Below are 24404 nucleotides of genomic sequence, written 5' to 3' on the forward strand. Positions count from 1 at the left end.
ACTTGGAAGGCTGAGGTGGGAAGATCACTTCAGCCCAGGAGTTTGAAGCTGTGTGAGCCATGACTATGCCATGGCACTCCAGCCTGGGTGACAGAGAGGGATCCTGTCTCTAAAATTAAAACAAACAGACTGCCGGGCACGGTGGCTCAAGCCTGTAATCCCAGCACTTTGGGAGGCCGAGGCGGGTGGATCACGAGGTCAAGAGATCGAGACCATCCTGGTCAACAAGGTGAAACCCCGTCTCTACTAAAAATACAAAAAATTAGCTGGGCATGGTGGTGCGTGCCTGTAATCCCAGCTACTTAGGAGGCTGAGGCAGGAGAATTGCCTGAACCCAGGAGGCGGAGGTTGCGGTGAGCCGAGATCGCGCCATTGCACTCCAGCCTGGGTAACAAGAGTGAAACTCCGTCTCAAAAAAAAAAAAAAAAAAAAAAAAACAGACTGGATGTAGTGGCTCACATCTGTAATCCCAGCACTTTGGGAGGCTGAGGCTGGCGGATCACCCGAGGTCAGGAATTCAAGACCAGCCTGGCCAACATGGTGAAACCCCATCTCTACTAAAAATACAACAATTAGGCAGATGTGGTTGTGGGTGCCTATAATCCCAGCTACTTGGGAGGCTGAGGCAGGAGAATCACTTGAACCTGGGAGGCGAAGGCTGCAGTGAGCCGAGATCGTGCCATTGCACTCCAGCCTGGTGACAACAGCAAGACTCCGTATCAAATAATAACAAAAATAGGCCGGGCGTGGTGGCTCAAGCCTGTAATCCCAGCACTTTGGGAGGCCGAGGCGGGTGGACCACGAGGTCGAGAGATCAAGACCATCCTGTTCAACATGGTGAAACCCCGTCTCTACTAAAAATACAAAAAATTAGCTGGGCATGGTGGCGCGTGCCTGTAATCCCAGCTACTGAGGAGGCTGAGGCAGGAGAATTGCCTGAACCCAGGAGGCGGAGGTTGCGGTGAGCCGAGATCACGCCATTGCACTCCAGCCTGGGTAACAAGAGCGAAACTCCGTCTCAAAAAAAAAATAGCAAAAATAATAAAATTAATGAAAGAAATAAGTTTTCAAACATGATAGAAAAAAGGGAACAAAGTAAATGAAACCCTACCTCACACCATGCTCAAAAACAAATTCCACACGGATCGATGACAAACACATTAACAGTCCTGGACCCCTGGCTGATGCCCTGGTCCAAGCCTCATCTCTAGGCCTGGGCCCGGGCAGCAGCTCTTAGCAGTCTCCCTGCAGTTAATAGCTTCCTCACCTCTAATGACAGTGTCTTACATGTGTACAGTGTTCCACCACTTTTGAACAATCACAAAATAGGATAGGCCATGAGCACCTGAAGTGACAGCACTGTGCAAGGCCACTCAACACACATGACCTCAGGTAGTCTCAACAACCACCTTTCAAAGTCAGGCCCAGGGCTTGGCTCCCCTAGCCAAGTTGCTCATGAACCCGCTGAACCAATGAAAGCACTTTCTTTTTGCACGTGAGATAACCAAGGCTCAGAGAGGGTAAGCACCTTGCCCAAGGTCACACAGCCCCTCAGTGGCAGAGATGGCCAAGTTTCCATTAATACAAGCACTCCAGTGACATACTTCCAGGCCTCCAGACGGGACATTGGTTTTTAAGAACTTTTCCCATCCTGCCCCTCCTTCTTTAATCTCACAGCCTCTATCAGGAATCCCCCTCTCAACAGGCACACCGCACTGACTCCGAGCTTTTACCTGGGCGGCAGCCAGTGCCTAGAATGCCTCCCTCCTCTACTCACCTCCATCAACTACATTTAATGCCACTGAAGTGCACACTTACAAATAGTTAAACTGACAATTATTATGTAATCTATGTAATTTTTTTTTTTTTTTTAGATGGAGGCTGATTCTGTCGCCCAGGCTGCAGTGCAGTAGTGTGATCTCAGCTCACTGCAACCTCCACCTCCCATTCAAGTGATTCTCCTGCTTCAGCCTCTGCCCAGAGTAGCTGGGATTACAGACATGTGCCACCACACCTGGCTAATATTGTGTGTGTGTGTGTGTGTGCGCGCGCACGTGTGTGCGTGTGTGTGTGTAGTAGAGATGGGGTTTCACCATGTTGGCCAGGTTAGTCTTAAACTCCTGACCTCAGGCGATCCACCCGCTTCAGCCTCCCAAAGTGCTGGGATTACAGGCATACGACACCTGGCCCAGCCTGTAATTTTAAAAAACAACAAAGATGCTAACAGGCAAACTATGGCTGGGGGGACCCAGAGGCAGCGGCACTCACCAAGGTGATCCTCCTGTCTCTGTTCAGCAGCAGACCTGGAGGCAGAAACACAAAGACAACGGTCTCAGTGCTGTCCATCAGGGTCAGGGGATGCTCGCGACTTTGCTGGGGACCCCCAGGCCTTTCCAGCCAGGGCCCATTTCTCCCACCTACCCCCAATGTCCTCAGCTGCACGGGACTCCCCATACTAGGGTCCAGCTGGAGCAGGGCTCAACCATGGCTACCTGGCCACCGACTCATCAGCCCACATGGGCCCTCACCGGCCACCCCGAAGGGCCAGTGCAGAATGAGGGCAGGAGCTTAGGGTTAACAGCGGTGTGGAGGGTGGTGCTCTCATCTCTGAGAAACCTGACACACTCATTCATTCCTTTAATCACTAGGAAGAAGCAAATAAGTAACAATCGTGTCATCACTTGTTGAGAAGACACTGAATGAAAAAAGAAACATGAGGCGGGGCACGGTGGCTCACGCCTGTAATCCCAGCACTTTGGGAGGCCGAGGCAGGTGGATCACAAGGTCAGGAGTTCAAGACCAGCCTGGGCAAGATGGTGAAACCCCGTCTCTACTAAAAACACAAAAATTAGCCAGGTGTGGTGTGGGTGCCTGTAATCCCAGCTACTTGGGAGGCCGAGGTAGGGAATTGCTTGAACCCAGGAGGTGGAGGTTGCAGTGAGCCGAAATTGCACCACTGCACTCCAGCCTGGGTGACAGGGTGAGACTCTGTCTCAAAAAAAATTTTTTTAAAGAAGAAAGAAATGAGCAGAGTTGGGAGGCCTGGGAGGTGCCCAGCTTCAGCATCGGGTGCAGATTATCCCAATGGTGGCCAACAACTCAGCCCCAACTGCAGACTGAACACCCAGCAGTTCCTTCCTGGGCAATGTCTCCTCAAGAACAGCCTGTATGGCAGCGTCTAGGAGGGGCAGAGGGTCCCCTGTGACCCTGTGGGTAATCACAAGCTGGAAGCTGCTGGCAGTTGGAAGGGATGGAGACATGAACTGAGGGGTGGCTGTACGGCACCCACCCGGCAGGACACACACAGGACTAGAGCCACACACAGGTGTCCGAAAGAATTAAGAAGCACGGCTGCTCCCTCCCCCATACAAATCTTTCTCAAAAACCTTCATGGCCAGGGCTCCCCACCACCCCTTCTTGTTTTTCTCCACAGTACCTTTTTTTTTTTTTTTTTTTGAGACAGTCTTGCTCTGTCGCCCAGGATGGAGTGCCGTCATGTGGTCTTGGCTCACTGCAACCTCCCATCTCCCAGGTTCAAGCGATTCTCCTGCCTCAGCCTCCCAAGTAGCTGGGATTATAGGTGTGCGCCACCACGCCCCAACTAATTTTGTATTTTTAGTAGAGACAGGGTTTTGCAATATTGGCCACACTGATCTCAAACTCCTGAGCTCAAATGATCTGCCCACCTTCCAAAGGGATTCCAGGTGTGAGCCATTGCGCCCAGCCTCCATCGCACTTTCTAAGGCACTCCATCCTTTGCTTACTGACTGCTTCTCTCTGCTGGAGTTCAGCTTCCACAAGGACAAAGAGTTTGGTGTGTCTTGTTCACAGCTGTGTCCTGAGGACCAAGAACTGCACCTGCCACATAGGAGGTGCTCACAAAGTGCTTGCTGATTGAAAAAACAGCAAATAAATAAAAGACTCTGGGTAGGGTCCAGGAGGGGCTGGAGAACGTTCAAAGGAATAGGTGCTGTGCCATTGTTTTAGCTGTGTGCTGGGTACATAGGTGTTACTGTTACTGTGACTAACATTAGTATTTTATTAAACATACATATATGGGCTGGGCACCATGATACACACCTGTAATCATAGCACTCGGGAGGCCGAGGTGGGCAGATCACCTGAAGCCAGGAGTTTGAGACCAGTCTGGCCAACATGGTGAAACCTCATCTCTACTAAAAGACCAAAAAAATTAGCCAGGTGTCATGGTAAGCACCTGTAGTCCCAGCCACTACGGAGGCTGAGGCATGAGAATTGCTTGAACCTGGGAGGTGGAGGTTGCAGTGAGCCGAGGTCGTGCCACTTCACTCCAGCCTGAGTAACAGAGAAAGACTGTCTTCAAAAAAAAAAAAAAAAAAAATCAATCAAACAAAAAAACACTTTAAAAAACCATACATATATATCAACAAGATTTTTGGTGGAGACCCTAAACCACCTGATTCTCAAGTTCACATGAAAAAATTAAACAAGCAAGAACAGCAGAAAAGTCAGGTGCCTGTATTTCCAGCACTTTGGGAGGCCAAGGTGGGAGGATCGCTTGAGACTAAGAGTTTGAGACCAGCCTGGGCAACAGAGCAAGACCCCATCTCTACACACACACAAAAAACGAAAAATTAGCTGAGCTTGGTGGTACACGCCTATAGTACCAGCTACTAGGAAGACTGAAGTTTAAGCCGGGAGGCAGAGGCTGCAGTGAGCTGAGATCATGCCACTACAATCCAGCCTGGGCAACAGGGCAAGACCGTCTCAAAAAGCAAACGGAAAAAAAAAAAGATGAGTAAAAAACTCCATAAAAGAGCCATAAAAGGAGACTGTTCCATCAGATAAGAAAATCCTAGAGATCCAAGATGGCTGATCACTAGCAGCTCGGAATTGTAGTTCCCAGTGAAAGCGCAAAGAATGAGAGGACGCCACACCTTCACATGAATTGTTGCTCATGCACCAGGAGATTCCCAGCGGAGGAGCCCCACGGGTCGCCAGTGCGACTCTTGTGACCGGCGAGGCGGTTTTGCCGGCGCCTTGGAGCGTCGGTTCTCGGTGCAGAGTCAGAAAAGCACCATCAATCTTAACGCCACTGATTGAGTCAGTGCAGTGGGTTGCTCAGATTTCGGCGCTGAGAATCAATAAGTCGGACGTCCACTCAGAAACCCAATTACAAAGACGGTAAATACAAAGACCACAGATGGATAAATTTATAACGAAGGGAAGAAAACAGCCAAAAAAGGCTGAGATTACCCAAGATCAGAACGCCTCTCCCTCAGCGGGGGATCACAGTTCCTCATCAGCAACGAAACAAGGCTTGATGGAGAACGAGTGTGTTCCAATTACAGAAGCAGGCTTCAAAATGTGGATAATAAGAAACTTCTGTGAATTAAAAGAACTTGTTTTAACCCAATCGAAAGAAACTAAGAACTTTGAAAAAAGATTTGACGAAATGTTAACAAGAATACACAATTTAGAGAGGAATATAAGTGAATTGATGGAGCTGAAAAACACAATACGAGAACTTCGTGAAGTATGCACAAGTTTTAACAGCCGAATTGATCAAGCAGAAGAAAGGATATCAGAGGTCGAAGACCAACTCAATGAAATAAAACAAGAAGACAAGATTAGAGAAAAAAGGATAAAAAGGAACGAGCAAAGTCTCCAAGAAATATGGGACTATGTGAAAAGGCCTAATCTACGCTTGATAGGTGTACCTGAATGTGACGAAGAGAATGAATCCAAGCTGGAAAATACGCTTCAGGACATTCTTCAGGAAAATTTTCCCAACCTAGTAAGGCAGGATAATATTCAACTCCAGGTAATACAGAGAACACCACAGAGATATTCCTCAAGAAGAGCAACTCCAAGGCACATAATCATCAGATTCACCCGGGTTGAAAGGAAGGAGAAAGTAAGAGCAGCCAGATAGAAAGGTCAGGTTACCCACAAAGGGAAGCCTATCAGACTTACAGCAGATCTCTCAGCAGAAACCCTACAAGCCAGAAGAGAGTGGGGACCAATATTCAACATCCTTAAAGAAAAGAACTTTCAACCCAGAATTTCACATCCAGCCAAACTAAGTTTCACGAGTGAAGGAAAAATAAAGTTTTTTGTGAATAAGCAAGCACTCAGAGATTTCATCACCACCAGGCCTGCTTTACAAGAGCTTCTGAAAGAACCCACTACACACAGAAAGGAACAAACAGTATCAGCCTTTCTAAAATAATACCAAAAAGAGCATCAATATAATGAAGAATTTACATCAACTAATGGGAAAAATAGCCAGCTAATATTAAAAGGCAGTATTAAACTCACATATATTATTATTAATTCTAAATTTATTTATTTATTTACTTATTTTTGAGACGGAGTTTCACTCTTGTTACCCAGGCTGGAGTGCAATGGTGCGATCTCGGCTCACCGCAACCTCCGCCTCCTGGGTTCAGGCAATTCTCCTGCCTCAGCCTCCTGAGTAGCTGGGATTATAGGCACGTGCCACCATGCCCAGCTAATTTTTTGTATTTTTAGTAGAGACGGGGTTTCACCATGTTGACCAGGTTGGTCTCGATCTCTCGACCTTGTGATCCACCCGCCTCGGCCTCCCAAAGTGCTGGGATTACAGGCTTGAGCCACCGCGCCTGGCCTAATTCTAAATTTAAATTGACTAAATCCCCCAATCCAAAGACAGACGGGCAATTTGAATAAAAAACTAAAACCTATCAGTATGCTGCATCCAGACCCATCTCACATTCAAGGATACACAAAGACTCAAAACAAGGGATGGAGAAGGATTTACCGACCAAACAGAGAGCTAAAATAAATAAATAAAAAGCAGAAGTTACAATTAAGCAACAAAGATCAAAAGAAGCAAAGAAGGACATTATATAATGATAAAAGGATCAATGCAACAACAAGAAGAGCTAAAGATCCTAAATATATACGCACCCAATACAGGAATACGTAGATCAGTACCACATCATATCAACTTAGAAGTTGAAACGAAATGTTGGTTGGCTCCTTGTTTGTTATTCTCTTCCCTCATTTTCTTTTATATCTCCATTATTAAGGACAATTACAGGCATACCCATATTTAGACTGCATTCTAGCCTGGGCAATAAAGCAATACCCCCATCCTCTCTCCCTCTTCCTCTTTCTCTTTCTTCCTCTTCTTTATTCTTTTTCTTATTAAAAAAAAAAAAAAATACAGATACCTAGTTTCTTTTGAAAAAAAACTGGAAGCTCTAGCTATATGTAGCCCTCATTTCCATATGTTAATGGTTTGCCATATATGTAGCCCTCAAAAAAAAAAAAAAAAAAGATAGTCAAATCCTTATCTGCTATAATAAGAAGCCAACAAATTTTATAGGATAATCTAGAAATGGTGCTATTAAAACATTTATAATCTATATGGAAGTAAATAGCAAAAGAAGCAGAAGGTGTTGTATCTGAGAAATAGGCATCTGAGGAAGGAAAGTATAGGGCCATTATTTTTTATTGTTTACCCTGTGGGAAAAAAAAAAGAAAATCCCGTCGGGCCTCAATTTTTGTTTTGAGTCGGAGTCTCACTCTGTCACCCAGGCTGGAGTGCAATGGTGTGAACTTGAGTCACTGCAACCTCTGCCTCCGCCTCCCAGGTCCAAGCAAGTCTCCTGCCTCAGCCTCCCGAGTAGCTGGGATTACAGGCACCCGCCACCATGCCCAGCTAATTTTTTGTACTTTTAATAGAGATAGGGTTTCACCATATTGACCAGGCTGGTCTTGAACTCCTGACATCAGGTGATCCACCGTCCTCAGCCTCCCAAAGTGCTGGGATTACAGACATGAGCCATCAAGCCCAGTTCTCAGGCCTCAATGTAAAACATGTGGTACAGTAAAGTCATAGAGACAGCAGAGACAGACCTAAGTACAGACGGGCATTCAGCGTCTGACCAAGGCAGCCCTTTACATCAACAGGGTAAAGACTTTTCTAAAAATGGCATTAGGCAGCTGAGGAGCCATCTGGAAAAAGATATAGTCAGTCAAACCTCACACTGTACACTAGATACGGATCCAATGTAAATATTTAAATGCAAATACTAGACCCAAAACAATATAAGAATCAAGCATGTGCTTTTAACTATAAGTAAATTCCAGAAGCCACACAGAAGACTTTTTTTTTTTTCTTTTGGAGACAGTTTCACTCTTGTTGCTCAGGCTGCAGTGCAGTGGCAGGATCTCAGCTCATTGCAACCTCTGCCTCCTGGGTTCGAGCGATTCTCCTGCCTCAGCTTTCTGAGTAGCTGGGATTACAGGCATCCACCACCATGCCCAGCTAATTTTTAAATATTTTTAGTACACCATGTTGGCCAGGCTGATCTTGAACTCCTAACCGCAGGTGACCCACCCACCTCGGCCTCCCAAAGTGCTGGGATTATAGGTGTGAGCCACTGTGCCTGGCCCAAAAGACCTATTATCAATTGCATTCAAACAAACTCAGGCCTGCAAGAAAAATAAAAAACAACCTAAGCAAAGTCAAAAGATAAATGACAAGCTGGGGAAGAGTATTTGCAATTCAATCTCTCCAACATGTGAAGAGTTCCCACAAATTGAGCAAGGCCAATAACCCAAGAGAAAGCCGGCCAAGAGGATAGGAAGGTAGGAGGCTCAGGAGCAGACACACACGAGGCTGATTCTTCCCATAAAACCACAACACAAATTGAAACCACACTGAGATACCATTTCTCACCCATCAAAGGGAAAAAAATCCAAAGGAGTGACAGCTGGGACACAGGCCTCTCAGCGGCTCAGGCAAGGCTGCCAAGTAACAGCCCTGGACACTGCCTGGCAAACACCTTCACGGCCCAAGGGCCTGGGCCCCTGCTGGGGACATGACATCTGAGCTGGTTTTCGTTCTCCTGCCTGCCCCTCATCTGTAGGTCCGGCACACTTCTGCAAAGCTGGGAACCATGTCTATGCAGTAGGCGTTGCTTGTAACAGCAAAGACTGCAAAAAGTGCCTCCCACAGCGAGCTGGTTAAGTCAGCTCAGACACCCACGGGGAACGTGCTGTAAACAAGATGTAGACGGCCAGGCGCGGTGGCTCAAGCCTGTAATCCCAGCACTTTGGGAGGCCAGGGTGGGCGGATCACAAGGTCAGGAGATAGAGACCATCCTGGCTAACAAGGTGAAACCCCGTCTCTACTGAAAATAAAAAAATTAGCTCGATGTGGTGGCATGTGCCTATAATCCCAGCTACTCGGGAGGCTAAAGCAGGAGAATCGCTTGAACCAGGGAGTTGGAGGTTCGCCAATGCACTCCAGCCAGGTGACACAGCAAGACTGTCTAAAAAAAAAAAAAAAGTAGGCTGTGTATGGTGGCTCACACCTGTAACCCCAGCACCTTGGGAGGCCAAGGTGGATGGATCACCTGAGGTCAGGAGTTTGAGACCAGCCTGGCCAACATGATGCAACCCCATTGCTACTAAAAAATACACAGAAAAATGAGCCAGGCGTGTGGCTGACTCCTGATCTCAAGTGCTGGGCAGGTGCCTGTAATCCCAGCTACTCAGGAGGGTGAGGCAGGAGAATCACCTGAACCTGTGAGGTGGAGGCTGTAGTGAGCCAAGCTCACACCACTGCACTCCAGCCTGGGCAACACAGTGAGACTCTGTCTCAGAAAAAAAAAAAAAACAAAAAAACAAACAAACAAAAAAAAAACAGGCCTTATGATGAGGAGTGAGTTTCTGCTGTGTAAAAGTGGGGAAAACGAGGATATAGCTTTGCATTCGTGTTTAAGAAAATTCTGGAAGGATGTAAAAATGCTTAAAAGGGGGGTTAATTTGGAGGTGAGGTGAGGAATAAAAGGGAACAGGAGGAAATCCAGTGAGAGGTGCACATTTTATCCCACTGTGATTTTTAAATCATGTGACCTGCCCAGAATAGCAATATCAAATTTAAAAACAGGCCGGGCACAGTGGCTCACACCTATAATCCTAGCACTTTGGGAAGCTGAGGAGGGTGGATCACGAGGTCGGGAGTTAGAGACCAGCCTGGCCAGCATGGTGAAACCCTGTCTCTACTAAAAATACAAAAAAATTTAACCAGGCATGGTGGTGTGCGCCTATAATCCCTGTTACTCGGGAGGCTGAGGTAGGGAGAATCGCTTGAACCTGGGAAGCAGAGGTTGCAGTGAGACAAGATCGAGCCACTGCACTCCAGCCGGGGTGACAGAATGACACTCTTTCTCAAAAAAAAAAAAATAAAAATAAAAAAATAAAAACAAAACTGAAAGGCCGGGCGCGGTGGCTCAAGCCTGTAATCCCAGCACTTTGGGAGGCCAAGGCGGGTGGATCACAAGGTCGAGAGGTCGAGACCATCCTGGTCAACATGGTGAAACCCCGTCTCTACTAAAAATACAAAACATTAGCTTGGCGTGGTGGTGCGTGCCTGTAATCCCAGCTACTCAGGAGGCTGAGGCAGGAGAATTGCCTGAACCCAGGAGGCGGAGGTTGCAGTGAGCCGAGATCGCGCCATTGCACTCCAGCCTGGGCAACAAGAGCGAAAATCCGTCTCAAAAAAAAAAAAAAAACTGAAAGAACAGCTAGGTTGGTGCCTCTGCCTGGCCCCTCTGCAAACTGTCAACCCCATGAGGACGTTCAGGGAGGAGGTGCAGGCCGGGAGGGAGGGAGGGAGGGAGGGAGGGAGGTGTTAGGCTTCCCTGCTGGAAAACCACTGTTGGAACGTAGATGTGGCTCTTGGAGAAACAAACTATGGAAACATTAAGAAAAACTATTTTCTGTAATTATTGTTTTCCCCTCTAATTAGGAATTTTAGAACTTTTGGATGATACAGTTAGACGTAAGTGTAGACAGAGGTTCTTAGGCATTTTCGACTCAAAATACTTAGGACCATGTAATTGGAAGAGTTCCTGGCTGCTGAACTCTTAGATCATCTCAGTCTAGTGAAACCAAGCAGAGGGCCCTGCCTTCCTCAGCTCTCCCCGCGATATCTCATACACAGATGACGGGCCCTCCTTGTGTGGGCAGGACAAGGGGTGACCCTTCTGCCCAGGTCCCCAGCAGGGCTAACTGCCCTCTACCCCTCCAGACCTGGAGTGGGTACCTAGAGGGTCTAGCCTCCTACACACTCAGGCTATCTGGGATAGCCTGTTGCTCCTAGGTTATGAACCTGAACGGCATGTTACTCTACTGAATACTGTAGGCAGCTGTAACACGATTTGTTTTAACCTTTCCTGTGGTGCTGATATAACACAATTTGTATATCTAAACATAGAAAAGGTACAGAAAAAATGTAAAAGATTTTTAAAAGGTCTACCTGTATAGGACAGCTCTATTATAATCCCTTTTTTTGAGACAGAGTTTTGCTCTAGTAGCCCAGGCTGGCGCAATGGCACCTTATTTAAGAGACAGGGTCTTACTCTGTAGCCCAGGCTGAAATACACTGGCATGATCATAGCTCACTGAAGCTGTGAATTCTTGTGCTCAAGGGATCCTCCCAGGTCAGCCTCCAGTAGCCAGGACTACAGGCATATGCCACTATACCATTTTTTTTTTTTTTAGATGGAGTTTTGCCTGTCACCCAGGCTGGAGTGCAGTGGAATGATCTTGGCTCACTGCAACCTCCATCTCCTGGATTCAAGTGATTCTCCTGTGTCAGCCTCTCAAGTAGCTGGGACTACAGGCTCACACCACCATGCCCAGCTTATTTTTGTATTTTTAGTAGAGATGGGGTTTCTCCATGTTGGTCAGTCTGGTCTCGAATTCCTGACCTGAGGTGATTCGCCTGCCTCAGCCTCCCAAAGTGCTGGGATTACAGGTGTGAGCCACTGCCCCCAGCCCTACAGACTTTTTTTTTTTCCTTTTTTATTTTTATTTATTTATTTTTTGAGACGGAGTTTCGCTCTTGTTACCCAGGCTGGAGTGCAATGGCGCGATCTCGGCTCACTGCAACCTCCGCCTCCTGGGTTCAGGCAAGTCTCCTGCCTCAGCCTCCTGAGTAGCTGGGATTACAGGCACGGGCCACCATGCCCAGCTAATTTTTTTGTATTTTTAGTAGAGACGGGGTTTCACCATGTTGACCAGGATGGTCTTGATCTCTCGATCTCGTGATCCACCCGCCTCAGCCTCCCAAAGTGCTGGGATTACAGGCTTGAGCCGCCACGTCCGGCCGGACTCTTTTTTAATGTGAGCACCTGGCTGGCAGGGAGGTCAGGATGGATGTTATCACCACCAGCCCTGGATGCGCACAGAAGGCACAAAGGAGGCCCTAGATCCTCTCTGGTCTCAGTTTCTTTATCTACAAACAGACTGAGCCCCAAATGCCTTCACTGCAGCCTTTGGGTGAGATGGGCCAACTCCTGGCCCTTCTGTGGGTGACAATGTCATCAGCTTTGAGCAGCCAGGGTCCTTGCTGCTGCCACCCACAGGCCTGAGGAGTCTTAGCACATCCAGCCTGGTGCCCTGGGCTTTCTAAGGACCCACAGGGCAGGCCCAGTGAACTCAGAAAACCTTTCACTCCCTTCCCTCCTGCTGCGTCCTCCCAAGGTCACAGACTCATGCCAGCAGAGGCCTGCCAGACTGAGCACAGTGCCCATCGCACAGGCAGTGGAGTCTCTGTGTGGTCAGCTGTTGCCCGCGGGGAATACAGAATGTATTGCCAGATCTGCCAGGTTTTTGGAAGAAACTGGAGGCTGGGCACAGTGGCTCACGCCCGTAATTCCAACACTTTGGAAGGCTGAGGTGGGTGGCAGGAGGTCGAGACCATCCTGGCTAACAGGTGAAACCCTGTCGTGGTGGCATGCACCTGCAGTCCCAGCAAGTCAGGACGATGAGGCAGGCAAATCGCTTGAACTCAGGAGCCTGAGGTTGCAGTGAGCCGAGATCGCACCACTATGCTCCTGCCTGGGCGAGAGTGAGACTGTCTCAAAAAAACAAAACAAAACAAAACAAAACTGGAAATCTGTATTTTTACATAAAATCTTTCTATTTAAAATAAAAGCCCAGGCTGGGCACGGTGGCTCAAGCCTGTAATCCCAGCACTTTGGGAGGCCAAGGCGGGTGGGTCACGAGGTCAAGAGATCGAGACCATCCCCCGGTCAACATAGTGAAACCCCGTCTCTACTAAAAATACAAAAAAAATTAGCTGGGCATGGTGGCACGTGCCTGTAATCCCAGCTACTCAGGAGGCTGAGGCAGGAGAATTGCCTGAACCCAGGAGGCGGAGGTTGCGGTGAGCCGAGATCGCACCATTGCACTCCAGCCTGGGTAACAAGAGCGAAACTCCGTCTCAAAAAAAAAAAAAAAAAAAAAAAAAGAAAAAAAGAAAAATAAATAAATAAAATAAAACAAAATAAATAAATAAAAGCTCTTGTGCCCCCTCCAAAAAAATAGAGTAAAATAAAAAATAAAACAGGGGCAATTTATTCAAAATTCCCCATGCCAAATGTTTTTATTTAAACTGCACAAGTTAAATCCTACCTGCAGCCTGAATCCAGCCCAGCTTATGACGAAGTATTGCGCATCCCCCTCAGCAGGGGGCTTCAAGGGCCAGATAATTTTGTTTTGAAGACAGGGTCGGCTTGAGTTCAGGAGTTTGAGACCAGCCCGGGCAATATGGAGAAACCCCGTCTCTACCAAAAAATACAAAAATTAGCCAGGTGTGGTGGCATACACCTATGGTCCCAGCTACTCAAGAGGCTGAGGTAGGAGGATTGCCTGAGCCCACAAGGCTGAGGCTGCAGTGAGCCATGATCATGTCACTGCATTCTAGCCTGGGTGACAGCAACACCTCGTCTCAAAAAAATAAAAATAAAAAAGGAAAAAGGGTCTTGCTCGAGTACAGTGGCACAATCATGGCTCACTGTAGCCTCTGACTCCTGGGCTCAAGTGAGCCTCCCACTTTAGCCTCCCAAGGAGCTGGGACCACAGGTGTGCCACCATGGCATTTATTTTTGAATTTTTTGTACAGATGGGGGGGCGTCTCCGTATATTGCTGGTCTTGAACTCCTGGCCTCAAGTTTTGGGATTACAGGTGTGGGTGAATATGCTTGGCCAGGGGCCAGATGCTGGCAAAGACTGTCCCTCTGTCCTTAGGGAACTCCAGGCAGAGTGGGACCGTCCCTCCTTCATATAGAACACCTGGAGACTGTTTCCAGAAAGCCAGTACCGCGGGGCTTGAACTCAGACGGGAAGATAAGGACCTCATCTCCTCTGCTCTCTCCCCATTCTGCACCACCAGCTCACAACTCCAGGCCTGTCCTGGAAGCTCCTTTCTCCTCCTGGAGTCTGTGTGAGCAGCTCCCGCCCCTGCACTGCTTTGCTGGAAAGTCACCTTCTCAGGAGGCCCACCCAGACCCTCCTATTCAAAAAGAGGACCTGGCACTGCAGCCTCTCAGCATGCTTGCTGCCCCCACTCTCTGCATCCTCCACGAGCCCGCCCCTCCTCATGCACTCTGTAACCCACCAGGAGAACCTCACAGACAAGCCAACGGGCACCTGAGGATCCCACCAGCCAGGGAGGCAGGAACAGATCCTCCCTCACAGCCCTCAAAAGGAACCAGCCCTGCCGAGGCCCTGACCTTGGTCCCTGGCCTCCAAACTGTGAGGTAATGCAGCTTGGTTTTGTTTTTGTTTGTTTTTTTGAGACAGTCTTGCTGAGTCTCACTGCAGTCCAGGCTGGAGTGCAGGGCTGCGATCCTGGCTCACTACAACCTTTGCCTCCCAGATTCAAGCGATCCTCCTGCCTCAGACTCCCGAGTAGCTGGAACTACAGGCGCCTGCTACCACGCCCAGCGAATTTTTGTATTTTTAGTAGAGACAGGGTTTCACCACATTGGCCAGGATGGTCTCAAACTCCTGACCTTGTGATCCGCACGCCTTAGCCTCCCAAAGTACTGGGATTACAGGCGTGAGCCACGCGTGCGGCCACATCTCCACTGTTTAAGCTCCGGATTCTGGATGATGGGGGCGTGGGGAGGGAGGCTGTCCCAGTCCTCTGCCTGGCTCCAGAACAGTAGGCTCTCAGGCGCTCTGGAACTGGAGGGGAAGGATTTGGGAGGAACCTACATTGTCCTGTCCTTGAGGCACTGGGTAGGGGTCTGGATACTGTCTTTTTTTTTTTTTTTTGGAGACAATGTCTCACTCTGTTGTCCAGGCTGGAGTGCAGTGGTGTGATCTCAGCTCACTGCAACCTCCACCTCCAGGGTTCAAGGGATTCTCCTGCCTCAGCCTCCGAGTAGCTGGGATTACAGGCATCTACCACCACACCCGACTAATTTTTATATTTTCAGTAGACATGGGGGTTTCACTACGTTGGCCAGGCTGGTCTCCAACTCCTGACCTCACATGATTCAGCCACCCAAAGTGCTAGGATTACAGGCAGTAGCCACCGTGTCCAGCCCAGTACTGTCTTTTTAGGTTAACGCTGGGTCCCAAGAGGCCAGAACTGCTGCAGAGGGGTGGTCCGCACACAAAATTCCAGCCACCTGTCCACTTCCCCAGACCCGGGGTCACCCCGTTCTCAGCCCTCCCTCTCACTTTTTCCCTCACCCACCCACACAGGGGTGCCTGGTCAGCGTCCTGCATTCACCATTTCCTGTGACCTGGTCCTAATCGGATTCCCCAGGCTCATTCCAGATTAGCCCACTTAGGCGCCTGGGGCTCCCGACATCAGCCATCTGTGTGGGGCGCGTCTAAGCCGCCTGGACCCGGGGTCCTTAACTCCCCTTCTCCATGATGGGTTTGCAGGGAAGCAACATAAGCGTTCACGGATGATCACAAAGACTCAACAAGGTCCCAGACTGGCAGCCCAAGGCCAAAACAGCCTACAGGTGCAGCTCCTTAGACCCTCGGTGGGTACTGTCCACTTCTGGATTCATGACACCTAAAAATATACAACTCAGCACATCAACTGCAGAGCTAAACAAGTGGAAATTCTAACCACAAGAGACCAAATTCCCACCTGCTAAGCACTGGCCCAGCGGCCTGCCAGGGTGGGCTGGCTCCAGCTCCGAAGTCCCTACACATCCCACAGCCTCCATCCGAGCATGCAGGGTGACATCCACAACACGCCCCCACCCCGTCCCCAGGCGCTGGGTTTCTGACCCCTGCCTCACTTGGCACTTTAAAAAGGGAAGGCACATTCCCACCTCACCTGACCCAATGAGCAAAAATTCCAAGACCTTGTTTGTCACCTTAGCAAACCACGGGAGTCTAAAAGAGGAGGGGGACTGTCCCAGATCACCCAGCTGGCAGTGTCAGGAAGCCAGGCTGTTTCCCCCAGCTTGGCACATCTTCCATCTGACTACACGACCTCCCTCCAGCTGTTCCATCACCCTGGAAGAGCTGCTTCCCAGACCCCCCTCTGGAGCAGGCCCTGCCATGGCTTCTCTTCCCAGGCCTGTGCGCCTCCTTCGTTCCATCTAGAGAATGTCTCACCGCTCATGTACCGGTTCACCTGCTTATCTCTTCCTAGAACGGAGGCCCCTGCCCGGACTCCTCTTTGCCCAACTCCAGGGGGCGCCATTTCCCTCACTGTGAGCAGCAGCCCCAGGAGTTGTGACGCTGGAGGCCCCACTGAGAGAGGAACACTCTGCTCCTGCTCACTGCAGCCTCACTGAGCCGGGCACGTAGCTGACCCTTAGAAAAGATTTCCTGGGCCAGGCACAGTGGCTTACACCTGTAGTCCCAGCTACTCAGGAGGCTGGGGTGGGAGGATCTCTCAAGCCTGGGAGGTGAAGGCTGCAGTGAGTCATAATGGTGCCACTGCACTCCAGCCTAGGTGACAGTGAGACCCTTGTCTCAGGAAAAAAAAAAAAAAAAAAAAAAAAAGAGGAAAGGAAAGGAAAAAGGAAGAAATTGCCTAGGTAAAAAGCAAAGTACAGGCCGGGCGCGGTGGCTCACGCCTGTAATCCCAGCACTTTGGGAGGCCGAGGTGGGTGGATCACAAGGTCGAGAGATCGAGACCAACCTGGTCAACATGGTGAAACCCCGTCTCTACTAAAAATACAAAAAATTAGCTGGGCATGGTGGCACGTGCCTGTAATCCCAGCTACTCAGGAGGCTGAGGCAGGAGAATTGCCTGAACCCAGGAGGCGGAGGTTGCGGTGAGCCGAGATCGCGCCATTGCACTCCAGCCTGGGTAACAAGAGCGAAATTCCGTCTCAAAAAAAAAAAAAAAGCAACGTACAGAAATTGTGCCAAAGCTGCTCTGAAATCAACATACCAGCTCCACCTCTCCACTGTGATAAGCCTCTCCCAAGTCACTTGACCCCTGGGATGTCCTCACAACCTGCCCCTAGTGCTGGGCACCCATTCCAGGTCCAGCAGAACATGGCTGCAACATTCAGTCCAAGACACGTGACCCAACTCCCAGAGCGTGGCTTTCTGGGATGTGCAGCAGCTGTATGACCTCGCCTGGGTTGCTTGGTAATGCCGAGACTCAGTCTCTCCTGCTGTAAATGGGATGAGGATGAGGCAGGAGGGGGATTCAGCAAGATGCTGTTTGCAAAATGCTTAGTATCCTGCCTGGTCTATGGCAAGTCTTTGACGTCCTCAGTAAGAATAGCAACAAAAATACAATGGCCTTGGACAGTGAGTCCCTTACCTGTGGCCACCTTCGTGGTTCCTCTCTGCAGGAGGAGCTCTCCACACTTCTCACTCACGTGGCTATTATTCTTCAGGAGCCTGGGGCAGAGAGAAGGATGCTGGGTGCCTGAGGCTGATAAAAAGGAGGTCAGATTAAAAAGGAGAGGAGGGCTAGGTTCGGCGGCTCACGCCTGTAATCCCAGCACCGTGGGAGGCCGAGGTGGACAGATCACCTGAGGTCAGGAGTTTGAGACCAGCCTGGCCAACATGGTGAAACCTCATCTCTATTAAAAATATAAAAATTAGCCGGGTATGATGGTGTGTGCCCGTAATCGCAGCTACTTGGGAGGCTGAGGCAAGAATCACTTGAACCCAGGAGGCAGCGGTTACAGTGGGCTGAGATCGTGCCACTGCACTCTAGCCTGGGGAATAAAGAGAGAAGAGCAGCAAAAGGGAGGTCACCCACAAAGGATACACGCGTCCTGTGTTTATTTTTTGAGATGGAGTTTGGCTCTTGTAGCCCAGGCTGGAGTACAGTGGCATGATCACGGCTCTCTGCAGCCTTGACCTCCTGGGGCTAAGCAATCCTCCCACCTAAGGCTCCTAAGTAGCTGAGACCACAGGCATGCACCACCATAACCAGCTAATTTTTTTGTTTTGTTTTATTTTTGTTTAAGATACAGGGTCTCACTATGTTGCTCAGGCTGGTCTCCAACTCCTGGGCTCAAGCTATCTTCCTGCCTCAGCTTCCCAATGTGCTGGGATTACAGGTGTGAGCTACTGCGCCTGGCCTGTGTCCTGTGTTTCAATGGCACATTTGCCGGGACTCTGTGTGTGTGTGTGTGTGTGTGTGTGTGTGTGTGTGTGTGTGTGTGTATGGTAAGGCAGTGGGGTGCTTCTACTCCTTTAAGCAACAAGTATTTACGGAGCTCTGACCTACCAGGACCACCGCCAGACGCGGGAAGTACAACATGGCCAAGTCAGCCACAGTGGGGAATGTGGGGCTCACAGGCCTCAGGATAATAGGGCAGTCAGCAGGCTCTTATTGGACAGTGTGGTTACCTGTAGGGCATGGAGGGGCCGCTCCCCTGGGGGTGTCAGAGCAGGCTTCTCAGCTGAGGCCCCAAGGATTGGGACAGCCAGTGAGCAAGGGCAGGGGAGAATTCCAAGTAAGGGAGTCTCAGGCTGGAGTCCCAGAGGGGAGAGAAGGTGTGGAAGCAGCGTGTGCTTGGGGGAGGGGTGCTGGAAGTAAAGGGCATGGTTGCAACAGGGGCAGAGGGAAAGGCAGATCGTGTTCCTGAAGACCCTGGGAAGCCTAGTGCTCAGTGTGACCCCAGGGAGAAACAGGCTTGTTGGGCAAGAGGGAGAAAGAAGCTTCCCTACGTCTCACGGGGTGTTCTCCCCGGACCCCACGGCTCTGCGCCCTCACTCCCTGCCCACACTGGACACTCACCCCTGCAGCATCTGCTCCGGGCTGACCACGTGCGAGGGCTTCTCGGAGGCCTCTACCTGCAGCGTGTACTCTATGGCTCTCCGCTTATAGGTCAGCAAATTCTCCACTTCCTAAGGAGGCCAGTTGGCTGGGTGAGCAGGGCTCCGGCTGCAGATGAGGCCCCGCCCCTCCTTTCCTACCCTGTCCTCTCAGCTGAGCCCCTCTCTGCAAAGGGGGACAGAGACCCAGCCCTGGCTAGTCAGCCCCAAGATTCTGAACAAGTCTTCCTCTTCGTCTGTCACAGCCAGCCTGGCCCTGCCTGCGGCCAGGGACAGTTGAGAATCAGGTGGGATGATGGAGAGGAGGGGGAATCTCTGTCAACAGCCAAGTGCTTTGCAAAGGCACGAAATTTGGGTCCGGAGGCCATGGACCATCTGGGATTGGCAATTTCATCTGCTTCAAAGAATGCCATCATTCTCAGTGGCAGAAAGGGGGCGGCAGAAGGGTACAGTCTGGAGCTGCCAAGCTCCCCTACCGCGTGTGGCTCACTCTGTGAGGACAGCCAAGGGCCCGCTGCCTGGGGGCAACTCCCATCCACCCACCCCTGAGAACGGAGGACAAGACGACCAAATGCCCCCCCTTGACTCACCCAGGAGGAAGCCCCCGGGGGCACTGCGCTTGTTAATTCCGTGGGTGAACCGCACAAAGAAGGGAGTATCCGCCGCCTGCCATCTGTGAACTGTATCCTTACAACGGCCCCTGAGCTGCCGAGCTCACGGAAGGAACACTGACTAAGCCCTTACTAGTTGCCAGGACTGGGGATGTGGTGACAAAGAGACAGACATCATTCTTGCTCTTATGGGATCTGTGGTCATTCTACGGACAAGAAAACTGAAACTGATGAGACTTGTGTCACAACCAAGAGGCTGAGCCCTTGGCAAGAAAATGACAGGATGTCAGAGTTGGCCAGGTCATTGCGTCCAACCTCATTTTACAGGTGAGGGAACTACGGCCCAGAGAGGCAAAGTAACTTGCCAAGGGTCACCCAGCAGGTAAACAACCAAGCCAAGACTCGGGTGCAGGGACAGTACTGATGATTGGTAGTGGTGGCCAGAGGGGTCAGTACTTGTCCCGTCAGTCCACACTTGGGGCTGTCATGTGTGGTTGTGCAATGTGTACGCAGTGCAAAGGCATTCGAGAGGGTGTGACTGCAGTTGTACCCTAGAGTGTCCTTCACCTACGGCTCCTGCTCTCTTCCACCACCTGCCACTGCATGACCAGCCTGGCATTCTGCAGATCCCAGGCCACACACAGTTTCCCAGGGGCCCCCCCGCACGCCTTCTCCTGACCACTCCTAGGGGTATAAGCAGCACAAGGCTGTCCTGTTGGGGGGCAGGTCCCTGACTCCCCTTTCCCCCCTCTGCCATCTCCTCCTGCTTCTCTAGTGTCCACCAAAGGAGACAGGGCTGGGAGGACTGTCCGGGGTCCAGGCCTTCCACACTGACCGCGTGCATGAAAGCCCAGCTTCTCACATGAAAGTCCAGGACAAACGGTGACGAGTCCAGCAAGACGAGTTTATCTACCATCTCCGGGAAGGTACAGGAGAACTGAGAGGCCGCCAAAAGGAGAGAATGAGTAGCGGAAAGAAGGAAAGGGCATCCCCCGCTTTCCCTGAGGACCCTGGTGTTTCCTGAAACATCTTTTAGGTTGGGGGAGGGTGTTAACCAAGAGATCAGAAGGAGAATCTTCTATCCCATGGAGTGCCTTCCCCCACCCCCAAGGTCTGCACCCAGCACTGGGCTCCAGACCCTGGCTGGACTCCAGGGTGCTCTGGGACAGGGTATCGGGGGTGGAAGCATTAACTCCACCAGGAATCCCCACCATTTACACCAGTTTCCTAGTGTAACTACCACTGTGACCAGAGGAGTCACTTCCCGGGAGACACTTCCCAGGTACCTTCCCCTTTCTTGTCTGCACTCCCCACCCCACCCAAGGGACCCCCAGTTGACCAGACAAAGCCATCTACTCACCATCCCAGCCACGATGCCACCTGGGGGACAACAGAGCCATGGGTGACATTCCCTCACTCCCTCCCCAGCTGTAAAGCCTAAAACTTCTTCCCAATTCTCTCCCTCCCTCCCCAGCTGCAAACCCTAAAGCTTCTTCCCAATTCTCTCCTTCCCTCCCCAGCTGCAAAGCCTAAAGCTTCTTCCCAATTCTCTCCCTCCCTCCCCAGCTGCAAACCCTAAAGCTTCCCAACGGTGGCAGGGACAGGGAGCTCCATATGGGTGGCTGGAGGCTCAGTATCTGAGCCCTATGGCCTCTTCATCTTATTTCCCTCATCCACGTGTCCCTTGCAGGTGTTGTCTGAGGTCAGAGGGCACACAGTCTCTGACTGACCCTCTCCTCTCTTTGCAGTTCTCAGAAGTTCAGGGGAAAGGGGCGGGGCAGCGGCTCCCATCCTTCTCTCCCAGCCCCACCTCCGGCCCAGTCAGCTCCTGGCCAGTGCACTTACCGAAGCTGTGGCCCATGATGGAGAATCGATTCCATTTCAAGGCTGGAAATGCAAGGAGCCAGAAGGTCTGACTGGGCACAGGCTCAGCCCGCCCTCTCACTGCCAGTCCCTGGGCTCGAGAAATCACTTCCCAGCCTCTGGGGTGTCCACCCAGGAGACTAGCTTGGGGGACCCACTGGAGGAAGCAAGCTCTTCTCCAACTTTCCCAAGGTGTCCCATGAATTGCTGGCAGACCTCAGGCCAGACCCAGGCACCCACTCCCGGGCCAGACCTGCTTCCTACCCCCCAACCAATGAGAAGAGGGTGTAGCCCAGAGCAGCCCCCACAATAGACACTGTTTCTTACCTGCCACAACCCTTCGGATCTCATTCACAAAGTTCTGGTGGCAATATGGGACCCCTGGGCTGTAATGGGATGAGAGCCCATGACCCCCGAAATCCATGGCAACGTAATGCAAGTCTGAAACAGAAGCAGGTTGGAGGGTAGGAACAGGTGTTTACCCCAGCTGTCTCACGGTCTTCCTCATTCCCCTGCAGACCTCCCCGCTCACCCTCTTGGCTCCCAGCCTCACCTTGCGGGAGAAGAGGGATGAGTCTGTCGAAAGAATTGGCATTGTCCAGCCAGCCGTGCAGGCAGAGAACTGGGGAGCCGTTCAGGGAGCCCCAGGCTTTGGCTGCGATGTGGCCCCAGGGCACAGCCAGCTTCAGCTCTGAGATCAGACCTGAAAGACAGAGCCGGACTTTCATTCCTTCAATCTTTCATCCATGAAGCTGGTGCTCCCTGAGCTCCTTATTTCTGTCTGATGGGCTTGAGTCAGGGTCTTATGCCCAGAGGGACTCAGACCCTTAGCTGCCCCCAGAGGGTATTAGGGAGAGAGTGCCAAACATGGGGGTAAGGGGACTCCCAGAGGAGGGAAAGATCAGCTGGGATGGAAAAACCTGGGACAGCCCTCACAGCATGCACCCCATTTAAGCTAAGGCAGAACCTTCTAGAATGTACTGGTAGCGGGGGCGGGGGGGTGTTGGCCAGGCCTGGACCCTACCACTTGCTGACTAGGTGACCTTGAGCAAGTTACATAAGATGTCTTGAGCCTGTTTCCTTGCCCGTAAAACCGGAGTAAAAGTGGCTTAGTTTCCTAAGCCCTTCCTAGGGTCCGGAGGGGTGCCAAACCCTCACACATGCAGCGGGTGAGACCACTGTCACCCTCACTCCCCAGAGCAGGAAACGGAGGCACTGGGAGCAGCACTACATGCCCAAGGTCACACTGAAGGACAGGGACGGAGCGAAAATTTATGGCAGGCGGCGGGACTCCAGGACCCACCGCCGCCCCTGCAGGGCTGGAGACCTCCGCGCCCCCGACACCCAGGCGCACGCTCGACTAATTCGGGCTCCCGGAACCCGGCGAGGCCACGTGCGGCCGTTGTCTTGGGGACCCCGCTTCCTGGCCGGTCGCGCTCTCACGCCGCGGGACTGCCCAGGAAGGCGCGGCTACACCCAGGAGGGCGACGCGGTCGGCGAATCCCCCCCTCCAGCCCGTCCTCCTCCCCGGTCCCAAACGGATGGGAAAGCTGGCGCGAGGCCTCCCAGTCCCACTCGAGTCTAAGGGGCTCTGGGAGGACGTTTTCACCCATCGCTCTGGTCCGGCGAATGTGCGGCCTTTACGCCCGCCCACATAAGTCGCGCGGGGAGGTGGGGGGCGGGGGACGCCCACAGTTCCGGGCCCTGCGCCTAGGCCATTCCGCTCCGTCCCAGGAAGGCCACGCCCCCATCGGGTCCCGCCCCCACGCAGCGGGCCCGCCTTCGCGCCGCCCTGTCCGCGGCCACCGGCTGGAGCCCATCAGGGGCCCCACCCCCGGGCAGTCCCGACAGCTGCCACCGCGCCGCCTGGGACCAGGAGCTGCTGGCCCAGGCCCAGGGAGCAGCCATAGCGAACTAGGCCTATGGGTGCTCGCTGGCCAGCGCCGCAGGGTTGAAAGCTACTCTTTGTTTGGTGGCTTACTGGCCCCCTTGACAGACGGACAGCCTGTGTCCACTGTGTCCCCACCGTGTTCTGGGGTCCTCAGCAGAGCCTGGTACAAGCTAGTCTTAATAGTTGTACAGATGAGCAAATGAATGTATAAACTCAGGACGTGGAGGAACCCTCCAGGTGAGGGATTACAAATGTCTGCCTGCGAAGGATCGGAAACCCCAAGTTCTGAAGAGGATGTTTGGGGTGAGCAGATTCAGGCACTAAATCCTGCAGTGAAGGAGGGAACGTGCACCCTTTGAGTCTGAAAGTGGCGAGTCTAAGACAAATAAGAAAGAGTACTTGTAGCGAATTCTTAGGATTTTATGTTGCCTTGGCATGCATTTTGATCAGGCATCCAGATCCTGGGGTGACAGTGGAATTAAGGATATGGCCATGTAAGTTGGTCTCTTTCCTCTTCTGCCCTGAGGACCCATTGCCACACCCTCTTCACTGATGACACATTTATGTTATCAGATAACATTTTGATCAGATCTAAATTTTTTCTACCAGAAGCAGGGCTCAGCCACCCCTTGGCCCAGTTTCCAGGCCTACACCATGACTGCAGAGATAAGAATTTAGAGGCCTGACAGGGTGCTGTTAGGCTCAGGCCTGTGATCCAAGGCAGGAAGATTGCTTGAGGCCAGGAGTTCGAGATTGAGACCAGGGCTGGGCAACATAGTGAGACCTACCCTCTCCCCCACCACCGCACCATACCACAACCACTAAAAAAGAAAAGATCTCAAAAACCCCAGTCTCAGCCCTCACCCCCCGAAAAAAAAGAGAGAGAAAAAAAGGAAAGAACACTTAGAGGCATCGCTTCTGCCTAGCGGACTGCTCTCCTGCTACTTCCTTTAAAAAGAACAGTCAGGCATTTGGCCGGCAAA

The 24404-nt window shown here is 51.3% G+C and overlaps 1 protein-coding gene across 6 annotated transcripts in view; it reads right to left on the minus strand.

The window, feature by feature from the left end:
• The window catches only part of SERHL2 (serine hydrolase like 2), a 30138-nt gene extending 6868 nt beyond the window's left edge, over positions 1-23270 (minus strand). Inside the window, exons 1-10 of one of the 6 annotated variants that reach the window (XR_012515457.1) lie at positions 22084-23270; positions 21858-21971; positions 21513-21554; positions 21028-21047; positions 20503-20604; positions 19019-19128; positions 17585-17664; positions 5700-5773; positions 5236-5364; positions 2269-2303 (exon numbers count right to left, since the gene is read on the minus strand). Coding sequence is in view for 5 of the 6 variants with exons in the window: in XM_010343385.3 (XP_010341687.1) it covers positions 2269-2303; positions 17585-17664; positions 19019-19128; positions 20503-20604; positions 21028-21047; positions 21513-21554; positions 21858-21971; positions 22084-22258 (678 nt within the window). In the remaining variant the exon portion in view is untranslated. The remainder of the gene's footprint in view (positions 1-2268; positions 2304-5235; positions 5365-5699; positions 5774-17584; positions 17665-19018; positions 19129-20502; positions 20605-21027; positions 21048-21512; positions 21555-21857; positions 21972-22083) is intronic. The other 5 variants (XM_010343386.3, XM_010343385.3, XM_010343384.3 and 2 more) reach the window with 5 other exon arrangements.
• Between the last annotated feature and the right edge of the window lie 1134 nt (positions 23271-24404).

The sequence above is a fragment of the Saimiri boliviensis genome, chromosome 21 (assembly GCF_048565385.1).
Source record: "Saimiri boliviensis isolate mSaiBol1 chromosome 21, mSaiBol1.pri, whole genome shotgun sequence".
Lineage (NCBI taxonomy): Eukaryota > Metazoa > Chordata > Mammalia > Primates > Cebidae > Saimiri > Saimiri boliviensis.